The sequence below is a fragment of the Neodiprion fabricii genome, chromosome 6 (assembly GCF_021155785.1).
Source record: "Neodiprion fabricii isolate iyNeoFabr1 chromosome 6, iyNeoFabr1.1, whole genome shotgun sequence".
Lineage (NCBI taxonomy): Eukaryota > Metazoa > Arthropoda > Insecta > Hymenoptera > Diprionidae > Neodiprion > Neodiprion fabricii.
In genome coordinates, this window is record NC_060244.1 from 17,506,059 (window position 1) to 17,522,596 (window position 16,538).

Genomic DNA, 16,538 nt, shown 5'->3' on the forward strand with positions numbered 1-16,538 from the left:
TCACCGACATTAACTATCGACAAAAATAAATATGCGTGGAGTAGCGGGGTAAATTTCAAATCTCAGATTCCCGTGTATTCGAGTAAATTGAACCGATCCTTTCGAGAAACAAAATCCCGGAACTAGGTTCAGGGAGGCTTGCGATGGTCGATTTCCTCCGAATATATCAGCGTGCGTGGGCACTAAAATCGGTAGATCTACACGTTCGCGGGGCGCGCAGAGAAAGAACTGCCGCAAAGGCGTCATACGTTTATATTTGGATCATAGTAGAATCCTAAATAAACTCGCGGGTAGTCAGTGTACAGACTGCGGGATAGTCGGGGAGGTTCAATGCACTTTGACTGTAGGACCTTTAAGTACGAGTCTTGGAGTTCCGATCGCCCGATGTGTAGGTAACGAACGGTGGATGGATGGGTGCAAGGATGTCGGATGGTCAATATCAAATAAGTAGGCAGGTTCCCCACACCGATAGGAAAAGCACGAGCTTTGTAGCGTGCGCCACTTGAGACCGAGTTGCTGAAGGCGAGTCCAAGCCTTGGGACCAGGACGCAAGAGGGTGGATTGAGCTTTACACGTGCTTCAAATAGTTTTATAATTATTATCTTGGGAGATTCCAAATTCACGATTCAGCGTATAACCTGAGTGAGGATGTTCGAATCGACGTCTTATAGAGACCCGAAATTCAATTACCGAAGGCATCTATCGATTATGCAATGAAAATATTCTATCGTTAATAGTTTCTTTTGTTCGTAAAATCGTTTCTTTATTTTTTGTACGGAAGTATGTCTCATTGCGGTAAAGTTTATTCGTTTTCCACGGTAATTTCAATAATACTTCTTACAAATGGTACGTACGAACGCTGTCAGAGTTGTTGTTCAGATCCGTAGTTGATTACTCTCTGAATGGGAATCAGTTGTAAGTGTACCGCTGGAGAAAATTCAAATTTAGAGAGTAAATGTATAGGATTGTATTATTGTAAACTGTTTACAGTTTTTAGTTATTTGAAAAATTGAACGACTTGTTGTATTTTCTAAATCGAAGATTTGCCATGTTTGTCACATCGTGTTGCGACGTCATGATATTGAACAAGGCTTTTGGAAAACGGAATGTGACAGTTTTTCATGTCCATCGTTTGAATGCACAAAAAATTCTATAAACTACAGATTTTGTCAACGCGTCGTTTTCAAAATCATTGCGAGAGTGTGTATCAGGACAAACAGACCGACTGACATCTTTATAAAATGCTGTTTTCCGGATACTAAAATTTCTAAAACGTAAATGTTTGTTGCAATTAGCATAATCGATTTTCGGTCGAAATCAACACTTTGCGTGTATCACCACAGGCGATGAAAAGTGACAATTGTAAGATCAGGGTTTGAAAAGTTGAACTGAATTGTAGTTTAGGAAAATATTTCTTTATTATTGAAAAAAGTCAAACCTGTAATTTAAATCAAAAAAATTCACTTACCATTAATTTTAGAAAAGTCACACGATTATTCTATTTCTTTAAATCAGAGTCAGCTTTGTTCATGACTGGATGTTCTACAGATACCTCGGAATGGATTTCGAGTAGAGTCGATATACATTTTCAATCAATCAAATAAATTTGTTGATCCTAAACTAAATTTGTCTTGTGTACAGCGTTTTTCCGATGAACGGAATTTTAATGGAAAAAAATGACAGGCACGTATGTGGAAGTTGATCAGAAACGGAGCAGCAATGTAATATTTTGTAAATTATTACTAACCGAACTTTCTTTACCACAATTCGAGGCAGCCAGTGTTTTTTTCTTTCTTTGCGAGAAAACACTTTTATTCGAATTGAACTTGAATAAATTGATTTCAATTTTCTAAACCCCGATTTTATTCTATTGTTGTGTTTGACCAATTTTGCCATGTATTAACTATGCAAAATTATCTGCGATAAAAACCACGATTACTTTGTTAGCTAAAATAAGGGGGAAGAATTTTAGTTGTTCAGGGAAAATACTGCGTAAGGTTGAAATGAAGAGGATACTGTAGTCAGTCCTTACCGACTGAGTAAAATGTAGTAGCGCTAATAACGCGAAGGGAAGGTAGTTCGTGGTTCGCTGATGGTGTTCGGTGTAATGAAAATTGAAAAATTCAGAAAAATACGATAGCCAGAATTATTGTAATTGTCTATCCTCAAGAATTTTCCATGAAATTATCGTATAACTTTTAAATCTTGGTTATAGTCAACTCAAGGAGGCAACACCGTTGCGTGAAACTAAACTTTTTTTCAACATTTTTATTCTCTATTACATGTGAAATTATGCTGCCTACGTGATGTTCACATCAGTGGTGCATAAGCTTTGATAATGGTGAAAATAAGTGAAATTTAACGCGGTCGATAAGGAATAACTACGTTGTATAGTCTTAAGAGAAACATGTTTCAGTTAAAACAAAAACACGATGAAAGAAAGTATTCCACTCGGAAAAATTTGATTTTCATTGTTTAAGTTTCCGTAGACCGCGTTTGCAATACTTGGTATTGACGTAGTTTACCAAAATGAAAGATTGACACGTTAAACGAAATTTTATGAACTGTGATGTTCGTGCAATTTTCTTGGAAATAATCTCCTGGTAATTCTCTTTTTCATGACCAGATTTCTGAGTTAAACCACATGCTTCCATTCCAATACATGAGATAGTTGATATCGCTTTGTGTACCCCAGAGAAACGATGTATTTGAACACAAAGAGCGTGTATTGATAAAAAGAAATCTGTTGGATTCGACTATTGGAATTTACCAGAAGCCGTCGTATCCATTAGCGATAAAAATGCATTGCGTTGGCATTTAAAATTATTTTCATAAGATTCAAAGAAAACGCTTTAAAAAATTATCGCGGATTTGTTTCACGGAAATAAAAAACACTTCCTTGATTTCATCGCACGAAATTCCCTAGCTTAACAAAAAATTGACAAACGTTTAAACTCAATAATTGAAAACTGATTTCCCAGATTTTCATCATGACCAAAATTTCACGGCTTGTCAAAGCATTCTCTCATCGATTCCAAAGATGACTGTGTGTAATAGGAATCTGCTTGGTCATCTGATTTCATTAACTTCCCTAACGACATTATACGATACTTGATTTTCCAAAGCGAAAAGCAGGCCTTCGTTTGAAATGAAACGATTCATAAGTAAAATAGATGAAACATTTTTTTCAATTTTTATTTACGAACAAACTTTTGTACGCTCTCGACATTTATTCGAATATAACAGAAATTATGTTCAGTTACAGAAATAAATTAAATACATATATCGAGAGAATGCAATTTGAAGTTTTCTTTTTTTTTTTTTTTGTTTTTTGCCGTAAAAATTTCTCCAAGCTTACTATTCCGTTACGCATTACACATTGTCATACGATTCGTTCTTTCTGCGGAATGCGACATAAATAAATGATCCGATCCTGCTGTGCAGATTTTTTTTAAAAATTATACAATCATCGTCGCGAGTTAATCTCAAAGAGAACGAAACTATTACGATCAAGATTCGACGTATAATAAAAAAAAAAATAACATCAAAATTATACAGGCGTGTAATGTGAATAATATAACCGTCACTCTACGAGTCCCCGGCTTCGTAGCGCAGGTGTCAGAGCTCCATGTATAACCTACTTGTACAGAAACTCCTATAAGTTATTTCATTCGATCAAACACGTGGATCGCGACAGAAGGCTCGCAGAGAGCACAGGTGTACTACAGTTTCTGTTGCATAACGAGTCAGTCAGCAGCTCTGGTTTGGCAACTCGTAATTTGCTGATAGTAATAAATATGACGATAGTTTTATGATTATTATTTTTAATGTTATTATTAATATTATTATAACCGCGAGTGGTGTTATTCTATTTTTCGCGTTTAAATTACGACAGCGCATACCTGAGTTCCTCATTACAAATTTCGTAATAATTCATTAAACGTACGACGTGACGTGATGCACATGAAACTGATTGTTCCAATGTCCTCGTTTCAGTTCCATGCTATATGATACACATTTTCACCGCGGTATGTATAACGCAAATACATCGTTCTATTTAACGGTTCGCAACTGTAACCTGCCACTTCGCACAGGGAGTATTAGTGCAATAGACAGTAACCGTTGTACGTATCGTCGCGTACCCCTGAGTCTGACGATTTTTTGTCCATTTTTTATAATAAAAAATAACCCGAGGGTTACACAAAATAAATCCTCTCTTATATTTGCCATCGACAAAAATTTTGATCTATTATATTTACTAGAAAATTCTGTGAGTCAAATGGCTGTCCTTGTAACAACGATTTAAACATTGTCAGAATTACAAGAAAATTTGGTAGAAGTAACAATTTACTGTAATGATAGTTGTCGATAATGGATGTTATAGTTGTTGCTACAACAGATTTTCTTGCATACGCTTCATTGTTAAATCAACATTGATTTATGGTAATGGCTGAGTGAAAATAAAATAGAAGTGATAGTCTGACGGTAACCTACACAATTAGATATTTTTCTCGAGGGTATTTGAAAGATATTCGGCGTAACGTTAGCGTAAATACGTGAACAAAAAAATTGACACATTTTTTTTCGAAAAATATGGTCTAATTATATGCGGTTCTTTTAGAACCTGGATCAATGTTTCGCCTCACTGGAAGCGTACGCATAATATTGGAATACTGTCCTGTGATGGAATGGAATCCTTCGTTGTTCCACATTCTTGCATGAAATGTTCAATATTTAAAACTATTCGCCACTTTATTGATAGGTCCTTTCCACTCTAATAATATTCCATACCTGATCCTAACGTGTTCTATGAATTCTTAATCACGTGAAAAGTGAATAGCTTACTCAAAACAATTGCAATTAGATTATGCCTGAAGTGTTCAAAGTAATTCAAAGCCTAGATAAGCGATGGAAAAGAAAAATTTTTCACCGTCCAATTTAGTTCAAATAGCTAGAATATATTTGGCCAATATTCGATTGTATTTGATTGATTATTACAGACTTCCTACCGTCTTTTATATAGTAGAAAATCTAATATCTTACGTAAAAAAAGAGATGTCAATAAATGCGAGGTAAGCAATTGATTCCGAAAAGAAACCTCCAATACTGTTTCAATAATTAGTCGCATTTTCAGCGCATTCCTGAATTACAGAACGAGTAAGCCGAGAATTGTTTTGACAAGAGAATGTCATTTCATACTATATTTATTTCATACAAATTCATACTATAAAATTACTTCAAATACCTAAAAGATCATACAGAATATTCCTAGAGTTAGAAAAGAATCAGCAACTGCACTCGGACCAAAGTCTGTCGGATATTAGTCGAAGAACCGTTCATATTTACATATATAGGTATATGTTATACGTTAGTACAGCCGACTCGTCTCACGTTTTTCTCCATTTTTTCGCTTCGTCACTCGCAATTAGAATAACTTAAACGTAGCGTTGCCGACAGCGTCACGACGTGAGGCTCGAAAAGAGCTGTGAAAACGCAAAGCGTACGAGAATAAATCGATCGGTCCCTTGGAATGAAAAGTTGGAAAAAGCTAAAAAAAAAAAAAAAAAACTATTCGAAAAATTTCCACAAATGTTATTTGCGCCAATTACAGTGGACACGAATGAAAAAACAACCCTGCTACTTAATAACAACAATCCTGACCAAACTCGAATAATACAAGCTATAATTGTAAGATGCCGATTCAATTAGAAAAAGGGTTTCACGATTAGAACGTTCAAAATTTCCAAAAGCGGATGTTTTTAATCCAATTCTGATTTTTCGGGGAGATTTTATTCGTCGCGAAGACCTCCAAAAATCGTCCGAAGAAAGGTTTCACGAATAGTTATCTCAAGAGTGGATAAAAATGAATTTTTTGTAGACATTTTACGAAGATCTGAAAGCATTAGAATCCGATTAAAAACACGAGAGTTTAATCATATCGAACGTTCCAATAATAAAACTCACATTTTTGATACTTTAACTCGCATATCATTCGAATTTGCCTAGAATCATTTCCATTGCATAGTAGAGTCGCTGCCTTATTCGCTAAAGATATCGTCTCCAAGCACTTTTAAGCGGTTTCCCTCTTTTCCTAACTTTCCGTTCGGGTGGTTCGCCGATTAATCCTCGAGCAAAGCCTGCGAATCGACGATCCGCACCCGAAACGAGTCTGACTTGACCCACGTGGCTTTCGAAAATTTTTCGGAGTTCATATCCTTCTCGAATCGAGCAAAGCTGCGCAATGTCAACGTAGATTCCGCATTGTCTGTGTTACAACAGCAGTGAGTTATTTTTTGAACCGATCGGCTGGAAGTCACGACGGCGGACATATTTTGTTGTGTTGCGTCGCGTCGCGTAGCCGCTCGTGTGGGGAAACCAGTTTTCTAACTGTATTCAATCGTGTATACATATATCGCAATGGAGCGTTACAACCGCACGTCGGACGCGCGGGAAGAACTTGAGACCATAATACAGACACCTCGGCTCATTATTTTCCATATTTCATCTTCGACCTTTCTTCCATTTCGCAAATGCACCTAATTTTTCATTATTCTCATTTTTCTGGTACGCATCAGAGCTCCGACTTTTTCGACTATCCGAATTATCGGAACAACGCGGATCCACCGAATCCAAACGCTTCAAGTTCGGATATTCGGACTATCCGGATAGTTCTAGTACTCGAGTACCCGGGTATCCGTACTATCCAAACTATTCGAATAGTTGCAGCGCTTGATTTGATTTCATACTTGAACTATTCGAATAATACGAATAGTTCGGTTTCCCGCGCGGGGTTCGTGTTCAGATATAGTTGCAGCTACGCGATAGTTACGAGTACTATTATACGTATACTATTGAAACTGTTTGCAAATTCACTAAAGATTTTCTACCCAGAAGTGGAGCGAGAGTAGAATTTCCGTATCTTATAAAACTGTGTCGCAAAAATACGCAGCCGTTTCTTTTTCAAATTTTTTGCAATCAATCTCAAACATCACAGAGTCAAACTTTACGAAACTCACTTACGGTCGATCGATTATCGGCAAGTATATGAATATAGTGATAAAGAAACAAGTAAAAATCTATATTTACTAAAGATTACATCATAGGAGAATCGTTTTATGTTGTGAAAATAAAAAATATTTCGTTGTGAGTCGAAGTGTTTGAGAATGTCGGAAATGCGGCGTTTTTAGAATAATTTCTATACGAAAGAAATTTACCAGTTGACGACAGAGACTCGTGTTTCTCCAAGAATTAAACACCTTAGAGTCAAAATGAGAAAATTATATATCTCAAACTCACAATTAGAAATTTACAACTGATCTGGAAAATTTTGCGATTACACGAACGGTTAGTCGAGAATATACTTCTTTTAGACTCGCTGATTGTTGTTCGGTGTTAAAAAAAATTCGCTTTCCGTCTAATATATTGTAGGTCCTACAAAAATGCACTTATGACGTATCAAGCGTATTACAAAGAATATTTGTTCCACTGTCGGCACATAACGAAAAATTAATTCCTGCCTAATTTCGAGATTGAAGAATTTTGGTGGTAGAAAAGAAAGGCAAAGGTGTGGTACAGGTACATAAATACAAGGCACCAATATATATACACATATACGTCTTCAGTGATGTAAGTCACGATTAGAACTTGACAATGAGATATATTAACTGAAGGAAGGTATGGAATACAACCTGAGTATAATATACATAGTTGTATCCACGTAAAATACGTAATTTGGGGGAATATGTATCAGCATAGAAGCTCTTCGCAAATTGATTAATTATTAAATATACCTATACGTACGTATGTCACATATGTACATATACTGCACGCACATACGTATATGTATATATGCATTCGTAGTTATTTACCTGCAGCAGAAGGAAGAGTGCGAGAGGCAGATAATACGTTGATGACGTAACGCGGCTTTACAACGCCGTATAATTCCCCCGTGTTGTATACCCGCACAGTCCGCAGAGTGTTCAATATTCGTCGGAGGATGAATTAGTCTGTAAACCTTGTGTAACTTCAGTCGGAGATTTTTCAAACCTTTGATCTTTTTTCTCTTCTCCTGTTTTAATCGAACTTCTCTCCCTTTCTAAATCAATACTTCGTGATTCGGGCGGCGGTCGTCCTTCGAAAGATGGTGTTTTATTTATTTTTTTTTTTTTTTGTTTAATAAAAGTTCACGAATACAATTGTCGCTGGTAAATTAAACGACGAAACATTCAAAACAACACCCGGGTTTCCGCCCATCGAACAACCTATACACAGCATAAGACGTATATTGTTACCAACAGATATGAATATATACGCGTATACGCGGCAACGTTCACGAAAGAATCGAATCACCGACAATTATTCACGATCTGCACCGTACGTGCGTAAATATATTTATTCCATGGCATGGAATCGCGGTTATGTATGGGTGTCTCTGCAGTGGTGAGATACAGGTATACAAGCACGTGTGTATTGAACGTGAATTCACTACAACGTCATCGCACTAATCAACGAGGCGCGAATCTCTCACCCGCAAGATTCGATTATACACACATTCGACTACACATGCGTCACTGTAATATTCATCACCGCAGCACCGACTTCCTAGTATAATGCGATATTCCTGGTCACTGTAACTCTCGTTAACGCCATGCGGTGTTGTTCACCAGCCGGGATGAATTCCGGTTACGGGAACCGCACGCTTCCCGAAGGAGGGTGAAAAATTGCGAGGAGACGGGCTCGATCAAGTATCAACGGAAAATCGGCATCGCCGATTAAATTTGCGGAAGCCAAAGTCGCGAACGAGCGAACGAGTTGTTATATCCGAGACCGAACCAATACTGGATAACTGTATATCAACGTGCAGGCAACAGGCTTTCTCTCCCACCTTGTGTCCGCCGACGGGTCTCACCTCTTTCGTCTTTGCTTTCATTTTTATCCAATCCCCTCGAATATGTACGGGGACCGAGAGATTTTGCTCTTTTTTTCGTTTTTCGTTTTTTTTTTTTTGTTTTTTTATATCTCTATCCGATCGGCGAATCGTCTTTCCTACGCACACCCCTCATCTTGCACTTACCGCATTCCTCTATGCCCGATAATACTAAGCCCAAATTTTATACCATCTCCCTGTGTTTTCAGGCCCGGTATAACGCATCGTACCTATGCTCGATGTACCGAGTGTTCGGTTTGGTATTGGATTATAAGTCCGGTGTAGAAAGGGATTTTTAACTTTTTACCCGAGTTCCATCGGCTGGCGGTATATATGTAGCGTCGAATAGTCACCTGATTTACCTGCCGAACACGAATACCAACGGAGAATAACGAACTTTGCCGAATAGTCTCTTGAGCGTTTGACTCTATACTTAGGTCTGGTGGTTGTATACGATTAAGGATACAAGCAAAGTTTTTACATATTCGTAAACATGCCGAAATCGTAGAGTCTTTTTTAAAACCCATTTCCGTCCCCGTTGTATAAATACACGACGAAAAATACAAGTGGCGAAATTTTTAATTACCATACACTACATTCCGATCGATCGATAGCAGTGAGATGTGCCAATTTATCCCCCTTATGTCACATGGTTCAATATATCAATTAATTATTCACTGGTAAAAATTTAATTCCGATTTTCATTCAACGGTGAAATTTGATCCGAACGGAATCGGCTCGACTTTTACAGAAGACGACAAAGTATGTTATATGATGAATGGAAAGATGTACTGCTTTTATTATTTATTATCAAATTTTCGAAGTTACAAACCGCTTTGAAAACAATTTGCTATATTGTGAGTTACGCAAAGTGAAGGTTTCCAAGGTTGCTTGCTCGAACATTTTTCATAATATCACAGTTTCCAGTTTCGAATTCACCCCGGTTCAAAAACGTTATTCGTATCAAATTCAATGCGATAGTCATCTTCGCTGGCATTTAAAAATGCGAAGGTACTCACAATTAACAGAGTCCTAATTCTGACGATTACATTTGACTTACAGACTTCAAGGTTAGAAAATGATTGAATTCTACGAATTAGAATAATTTCAAAATATATTCAAAGTAATCTCACCCATTTTGTTGCCACTTCTTCTCCGTACCCTTAAACATATCGTTCGGGATTTGATGCACTGTAAAAGAAAAAAAGAGAAAGTATGAGTGATTCTAACAGTGTGTAAATAATGATTTTCATTGATACACTACGACATCACATACCATTCGTATCGCTAATTATCTCTACAATATAACCGGTTTATTCGTCTTTGATCGAATTCTCGACCTATTCGGCCGATTTTATTTTTTTTCTTGCACATTTGCATATACGTGAAGTTGAAAATTGAAAAGTTGCGAAACGTTGATATAGTGTAAGTTCCGTTATATTTCAGAGGCCTTCGAATCGCAGGAAGGAAGTCAATAGAGAAAATAGTGCCTAATGAATAAGCAGGAATTTCAAACAGCTTATACTTACGCGGTCGAATGGATTCCTCAAACAATCTTTTCACGCTGAAGGTTTCTTCGTTGTTATTACTGACCATGCAAGGTTACTCGCATGCGACTTTTACTTTGCATATATGTATATTCGCACTCGTTAGTTTGCAGATAGTAAGGACGCCGCGTATTATTATATCCGTGGACCAAAATATATCTAGAGAGGCTTAGGTATGTGACGAACTTTGCGAACGTAACTTGGGCTATAGTCGTTAGGAAAATCCGAAAACCAGAACGTATCGGTACGTATATTGAAGAGCGTAACTGTTGTACCGATTTATAATTGATCTAAATATCATTCCAGGTGACGATGAGTAAAAAATTAACGGTTGTGAAGGAAGAATTGATTTTATGCCGATATCGAGATATTTGTGATAATCTCTATCACTAGCCAATTTACTGTTTTACACATTTCTAAGGGTTGACATCTTCAGATCAACTTTCCAGACATGTCAACATCGACGTGCGTTCACAGGTAACAGGTGCGGGTGCACTTTATAAAAAAAATTGAGAAACGGTGGCGATATTTGCGTGCGCAAAGTATAATTATGCAGGATGCATGTAAATACTGGACGGAAAAAGCTTATCTCCCTGAAAGCGTAATATATCAGTGCTATTTACGTACGTTCGTACATGTGATACGGGCGTTCGGGGGGAAACACCGGCATACTTATTCCGTATTTCTGTTGTATTTAATCGACGTAAGGCATGCAGCTTTCCCATGTTAACACTTTCGTGTAGAACTTCGACTGTCGTAGTTCGAAAACAAACCGCTAGAGTATGCCACCAAATGTACTCCGACGGTAGTTATAATATCGACTTTGTTATACCCGAGTCGTTTCTTTTCTAAGGTACTCGTACAATGATTGCCTAATTTTACTCCACTATTATCCGAAAAACTCGAACGCCCGTCCAGAAACGATTGTGTCTAAATATTTGTACCATGTTAAAAGGACTTACATCTTTGTCGTTTAAAAATGTATCTATTTCTCATCGTTACGGTAAGAAAGAAAAAGTATAACGTTCGACTATTCGATCAATCGAATGCAAGTTGAATTTTTGTTTCAAAGCAAGCTACCATCGTAATGGTATGATGAAATTTTACGCATAACTGTGAAAAGAAACTTATTGTCAAAATTGTTTTTATTTCTGTTATCGAATTAATAAAAACTGACAGAAACAGCAGCTTTATCACACGAATACTTCTAACAAAATTAGTTTCAATCTGCTGTTCGTTATTATCTCTGAATTGTCCCAGGTAGCGCACTTGTCGAAACACGTATGACTAATTAGTTAATTTACAGTCGAATCGTACGTACGTCATTAACTGAAAATTGACAACCTAGCAGAAATTCGTGAACAAATTGTTGACTTGAGATACTACATGAGCACCTTTACGGTATCTGTCACCACCGGAATAGGCAACCGAAGTGATACGATCAATTAAGTTTGGCGACAGTTCAGGTAATATAGGGCTAATAACCGGGTAATATAGGGTAATATGAGAATCAAGCTCGTAGTTAGCAGATCCCTACATTACCTAGGCTATCGCCAACCTAAATTGAACGTGTCGTCACTTCGGTTGCCAATTCCGGGGTCGACAGATACCGTGAAGGTGGGTGTACAACAAACAAAAAGTATGATCATTTTCGTTTCCAGTTTCAGTTTTACCATTTTGCCACCGGCTGTTGTAAAAATGTCTTGCGAATAATGAAAGAAGTTGGACAATTTTTTCTCTATGCATATGAGAAGAAAACTTGGAAAGTTAACTTACTGTTAACAATGCGTGCTCAAACGTCGATTAGTTTTCTTTACTCAAATCATTGGCATAAATTCTAATTCAGTATTAATACAACCGATAAAACTTCGGTTAGCTATAGTTGTGAAAACCTAATCATCCGTAGTAAAATAGAAAAGTGTAGTTCATGGACGTAGCATTTTTTTTCAAGTGTCAGAAGTCTTCAAATTCGGAGGATATTTGTGCAGTCTAAAGCTTTGCGGTGGAGAAGTTTTGATTTGGATAAGCGAAAGGTCATGTTTAATAAACCTTCAGCGGATAAATTGAACATGTTCGATAAAATGCATAAGCGCCTAATCTACTAGATTTTGACAGTTTTGGTAAGTCCCTTTTTGATGAAATGGTTGATCAACTCAATTTTATTTTTCCAAAACTTCACCCAACTTATAAAGTAATTAGTAGTAATTCAAATTCCCTGCAATAAGAATGTACGATAAATCTAACGAATCACTTTTCAATTTTTTATACTTCCACTACAAGTCCTGGTTTTAAAGAACCGAATTTTTTTAATAAACCTTAAATGTAACACACTCAAATTCAATCCTTGCAAGTGCTCTGACAAAAACTTGAAAAATCGGACAGAATACCTGATGAATATGTTGAATGACTTCTGAGTGCGTTGCGTTTTCCAAAGTGCGACCGTTCACCTCTAGTATCTCGTCACCGACCTCCAGGTTGTCCGCGTTGTCAGCGGGTGACCCTATAATTGAATAAACAATCGTTTAATTGTTATTGCAATTTGCTAGTGATCGATCACTTACTACTTCATTGTTATCGCACCTAATGGCATTTCATATGTGTGCGCGTAGATATGCGCGTATTCGATTGTTACGGTAGCGAATTAATTCGACGAAATTCAAGTTTTAAATTTCATACTGGAACTAAACATAACTGAATCGTACACCTGCAATAAACATCAAATCATGGAACAAATCTATTTTAATTTTGAATCATTGGTCAGCGTAATTTTTATTCAATTACACCATTGCAGACGAAAACATGTTTGAGTCATACCGCAATGTTTCATTGTGAATTTTACACAGATTGATTCAACTACAAGAGGAAGCATCGAAAGCCATCTGAATCATTCATAAAGTTATTTACATAATTTACAAGTATGATCGGGATGTTCTGCAATGGTTTTTGCACCTACAATACACCTGCAGCATAACAATCAAAATCGAGTAGGTACAATGTATAAAATTTGCGGTAAAAATACTCAACTTTACTCGTTTCAGTAAAATATTTTCGTCAAAGCTAAAAGAGAACTATGCATTGCTATTTTCATTACGTCCCGAAAGTCTGTTTATTTTGTGTCGGGGTTTGACCCATTTGCTGAGCTGAGGCTTTGAAATTTGGACGGTTTGAATGTCGGGTTCGCACTGATACAATCGAATGCAGGCTGTGAGCCAAGACTTTGATTTCGTATAGTATCTGATCACTGTGTTTCTATGGTAACGATTCAATAGCGTGTTATTATACCTATCCACATTCATACGTATACTTAATGGGCGTTATCTAAAACCTGTTGTGTGTATACGCGTCGCGCACGTATCAGTTAGATAGATAAATATGCTTTGTCAATACGTAATGTTTGAATACACTCGAAAAACGTATCCATATTTAGTGTTTCATTCTTCCTTTCTTCCTTCCTTCCTTAACAGAGACACGCGGATCGACAACGAAATATTAGATATACCAGAATTGGAAATGAGATGTTCTCGATCACGTATAAACTCGTGTATGTAAAACATGAATGTTGATGTATAAAACTTTCCTAGAAATATCCTTAGTTTTCGTGCAGATTGACTTTGAATCCATCAAAAAATACACCTTTGCGTTTTCTGACCAAGTGTAACTTGAAAACGGGATAGGCCATTCTTTGACGTACCTTTTATCCGCAAGTTATTTAAGGCCTGTCAAAACACTGGATATGGTAGAAATATGTTTCACAGGTAGATCCGAAGTTTTGTGTCTAACAATTTTTAACCGAAAAAACATCCAGTTTCATTTCTAGCAAGTAAAACGAACGTTTTCTTTGATTTATCGTCGATGATTGTAGCGTTATCAAAAACTTACCGTATAATTTGACTTTTCCGTTGTGATTCATCAAGATGATGATGTATCCACCGAGGTCCACCATCTTTTCGGTATTATTCCCCCAATATTTTGATTAAAAGGACACCTCACATCTGTTACACGTATCTAAGATTTGTTTTTAATGACTGCGTATATTCTTGTTTATCGAGTATCACAACAATTCATGATTAATCATCGAGGGTTTTATTGTATTGTTGTCATTGAAGTTGTTTTTGCCGCTGTAGATACTGTTGCTGGTTACATCGTGTTGTGCGATTGGTGTTACATCTGTCGTTTGATTCGATGAGTTGAGATAAAGATTTTTAGCATAAGGTGGTTTAAAACACTTGTTACCCTTTGCGAAAATACAATCTTTTACAATATGCATAGAACTTGTGTGTTGTATGTATTTATTACTAATGTACGATAGTCAAGATGATCTTAATCTTATAACGGAGCTATTATTAACAGTACAGTTTAAAATTTGATCTTCAAAGACGTTTATTTAAGACACTTGCCCTACCGACACACAATTGGATATAGTTGGTACTCATAGTTATATTATAATACGGATTTATTATGTTTCGACTCTTTTCTAAATATGATCATCCCCTCTTCGGAGACTAATAGAATATATACTAAGGCAATTCGCATCAACGATCACTTTTCAATTCTATAAACATTATTCGTTATGTAATTATTTAAATATGAATTTGGCACCCGCGATTCGAAAATCCTCAGGGTTATATGAAAGACAGGTTTCCTTGATTTATATTATTAACGGCCGACTGCGTTTTCAACTGCTGTATATTCAGGTTATATTTTTCCCGAACATATGAGATCATTTATTTAGCAATTGTCATTTGAACGATATAACTATTTCGGGCACTGCGGGGCCCCAGATTTGGGCCCCTTCACATCTCGTTGCCCATCGGTATGCAAAGTTATTCGGAATTTAAAATTTCACTTTTTCGGTTAACTCTTATTGATTTTTGATTCGATTAGGTTTGTTTTCTTTATTGTGTCTACTATGGCCATCTTTTATTCTTGTCATTATCTCCGTTATCTGCTGGCTTTTATCATTGCACAGTTGAGTCATTCATTTAGAATTCAATTTAAATACGCCGTTTAACGCCGATAGTAATGTAACACGGTGCGACAGATTTAACAAATTTGTACAATCGTTCAAAACTGTTCTTCCCGATGGGTGTACACCCATTCTATCGCGGTTATATCCCGCACCGCACTTACTTTGAATTTTCATTTTTGATCTGTCTCACAACCCCCAGTTACTGCTCCCGTTTATCCCGCAACACTTTCACCCAATCTTTTTATCGACAAATTCAATTGTTCCACTATTATTTTTCTCATCTTGCCGCTCGACCGCCGTCACCGCGCTCCGTTTATCCCTAATTTCCACACATATAGGTGGAGATTGCGAAGAAACCGCCTTCTAACACTGAGATTCGTCCCGAATGCACGACGGAGAGGTGAGCCGAGAGATCAATATAGGGGACCCGATGCTGCCAGTCTGGCTCTGCCGCTGCCTCCTCCTAGGGGATGCTTTCGAGTCGAGACTCGATACGGCGCATCGGCCTCACTAGCCCGTCTGCGTCATTCGGGTTTATCGAAACCCTCTCGAGAAAACCACCCTGATTCAACTCCTCAAACACCATTTCCATCCTACTTGATAAAATTGACCGAATTTCCCGTATAACTATTAGGGCGAGTTCACTATAAAAAAAAAGATACTACTCGTACTAGTATATATACTGTTTTTTTATCATTTACTCTCGTTATTTCTGTTAGTTTTTTTTTATATGCTCCAGATTTTTGCAACGTGTTGAGAATGCCATTCGCATTGACTTGGATAAAAAAATTATAGATCAGTTTATTAAAAAATGATAACGGATACCTGTACATAAGGTAAGAGGTATAGTTTTTATGTATCTGATATGATATAAGGTATATAATATTAACGAATTGTTATTGATAACTATGTCATCGGAATATCTGCCTTAGTCTCTTCATATGTATACAGTTTTTAGGCGAAGGATTATCAATATATTTATAACCTGTCAATAACTGTGGCTCTTGCCTCATTATTTTTCTATATTTTTATTATTATCTTTTTTCTCGGCCATTTTTATCTTTCCTTTACTTTTTATATCGCCGCGATCGACCAA

At 36.9% G+C, this 16,538-nt stretch overlaps 1 protein-coding gene across 1 annotated transcript in view; it reads right to left on the reverse strand.

The window, feature by feature from the left end:
* The window catches only part of LOC124184902 (protein PALS1), a 69,486-nt gene extending 53,626 nt beyond the window's left edge, over nucleotides 1–15,860 (reverse strand). The window contains exons 1-3 of the mRNA XM_046575087.1: nucleotides 14,353–15,860; nucleotides 12,861–12,973; nucleotides 10,060–10,117 (exon numbers count right to left, since the gene is read on the reverse strand). Coding sequence (XP_046431043.1) covers nucleotides 10,060–10,117; nucleotides 12,861–12,973; nucleotides 14,353–14,416 — 235 coding nt within the window. The 5' untranslated portion in view covers nucleotides 14,417–15,860. The remainder of the gene's footprint in view (nucleotides 1–10,059; nucleotides 10,118–12,860; nucleotides 12,974–14,352) is intronic.
* Between the last annotated feature and the right edge of the window lie 678 nt (nucleotides 15,861–16,538).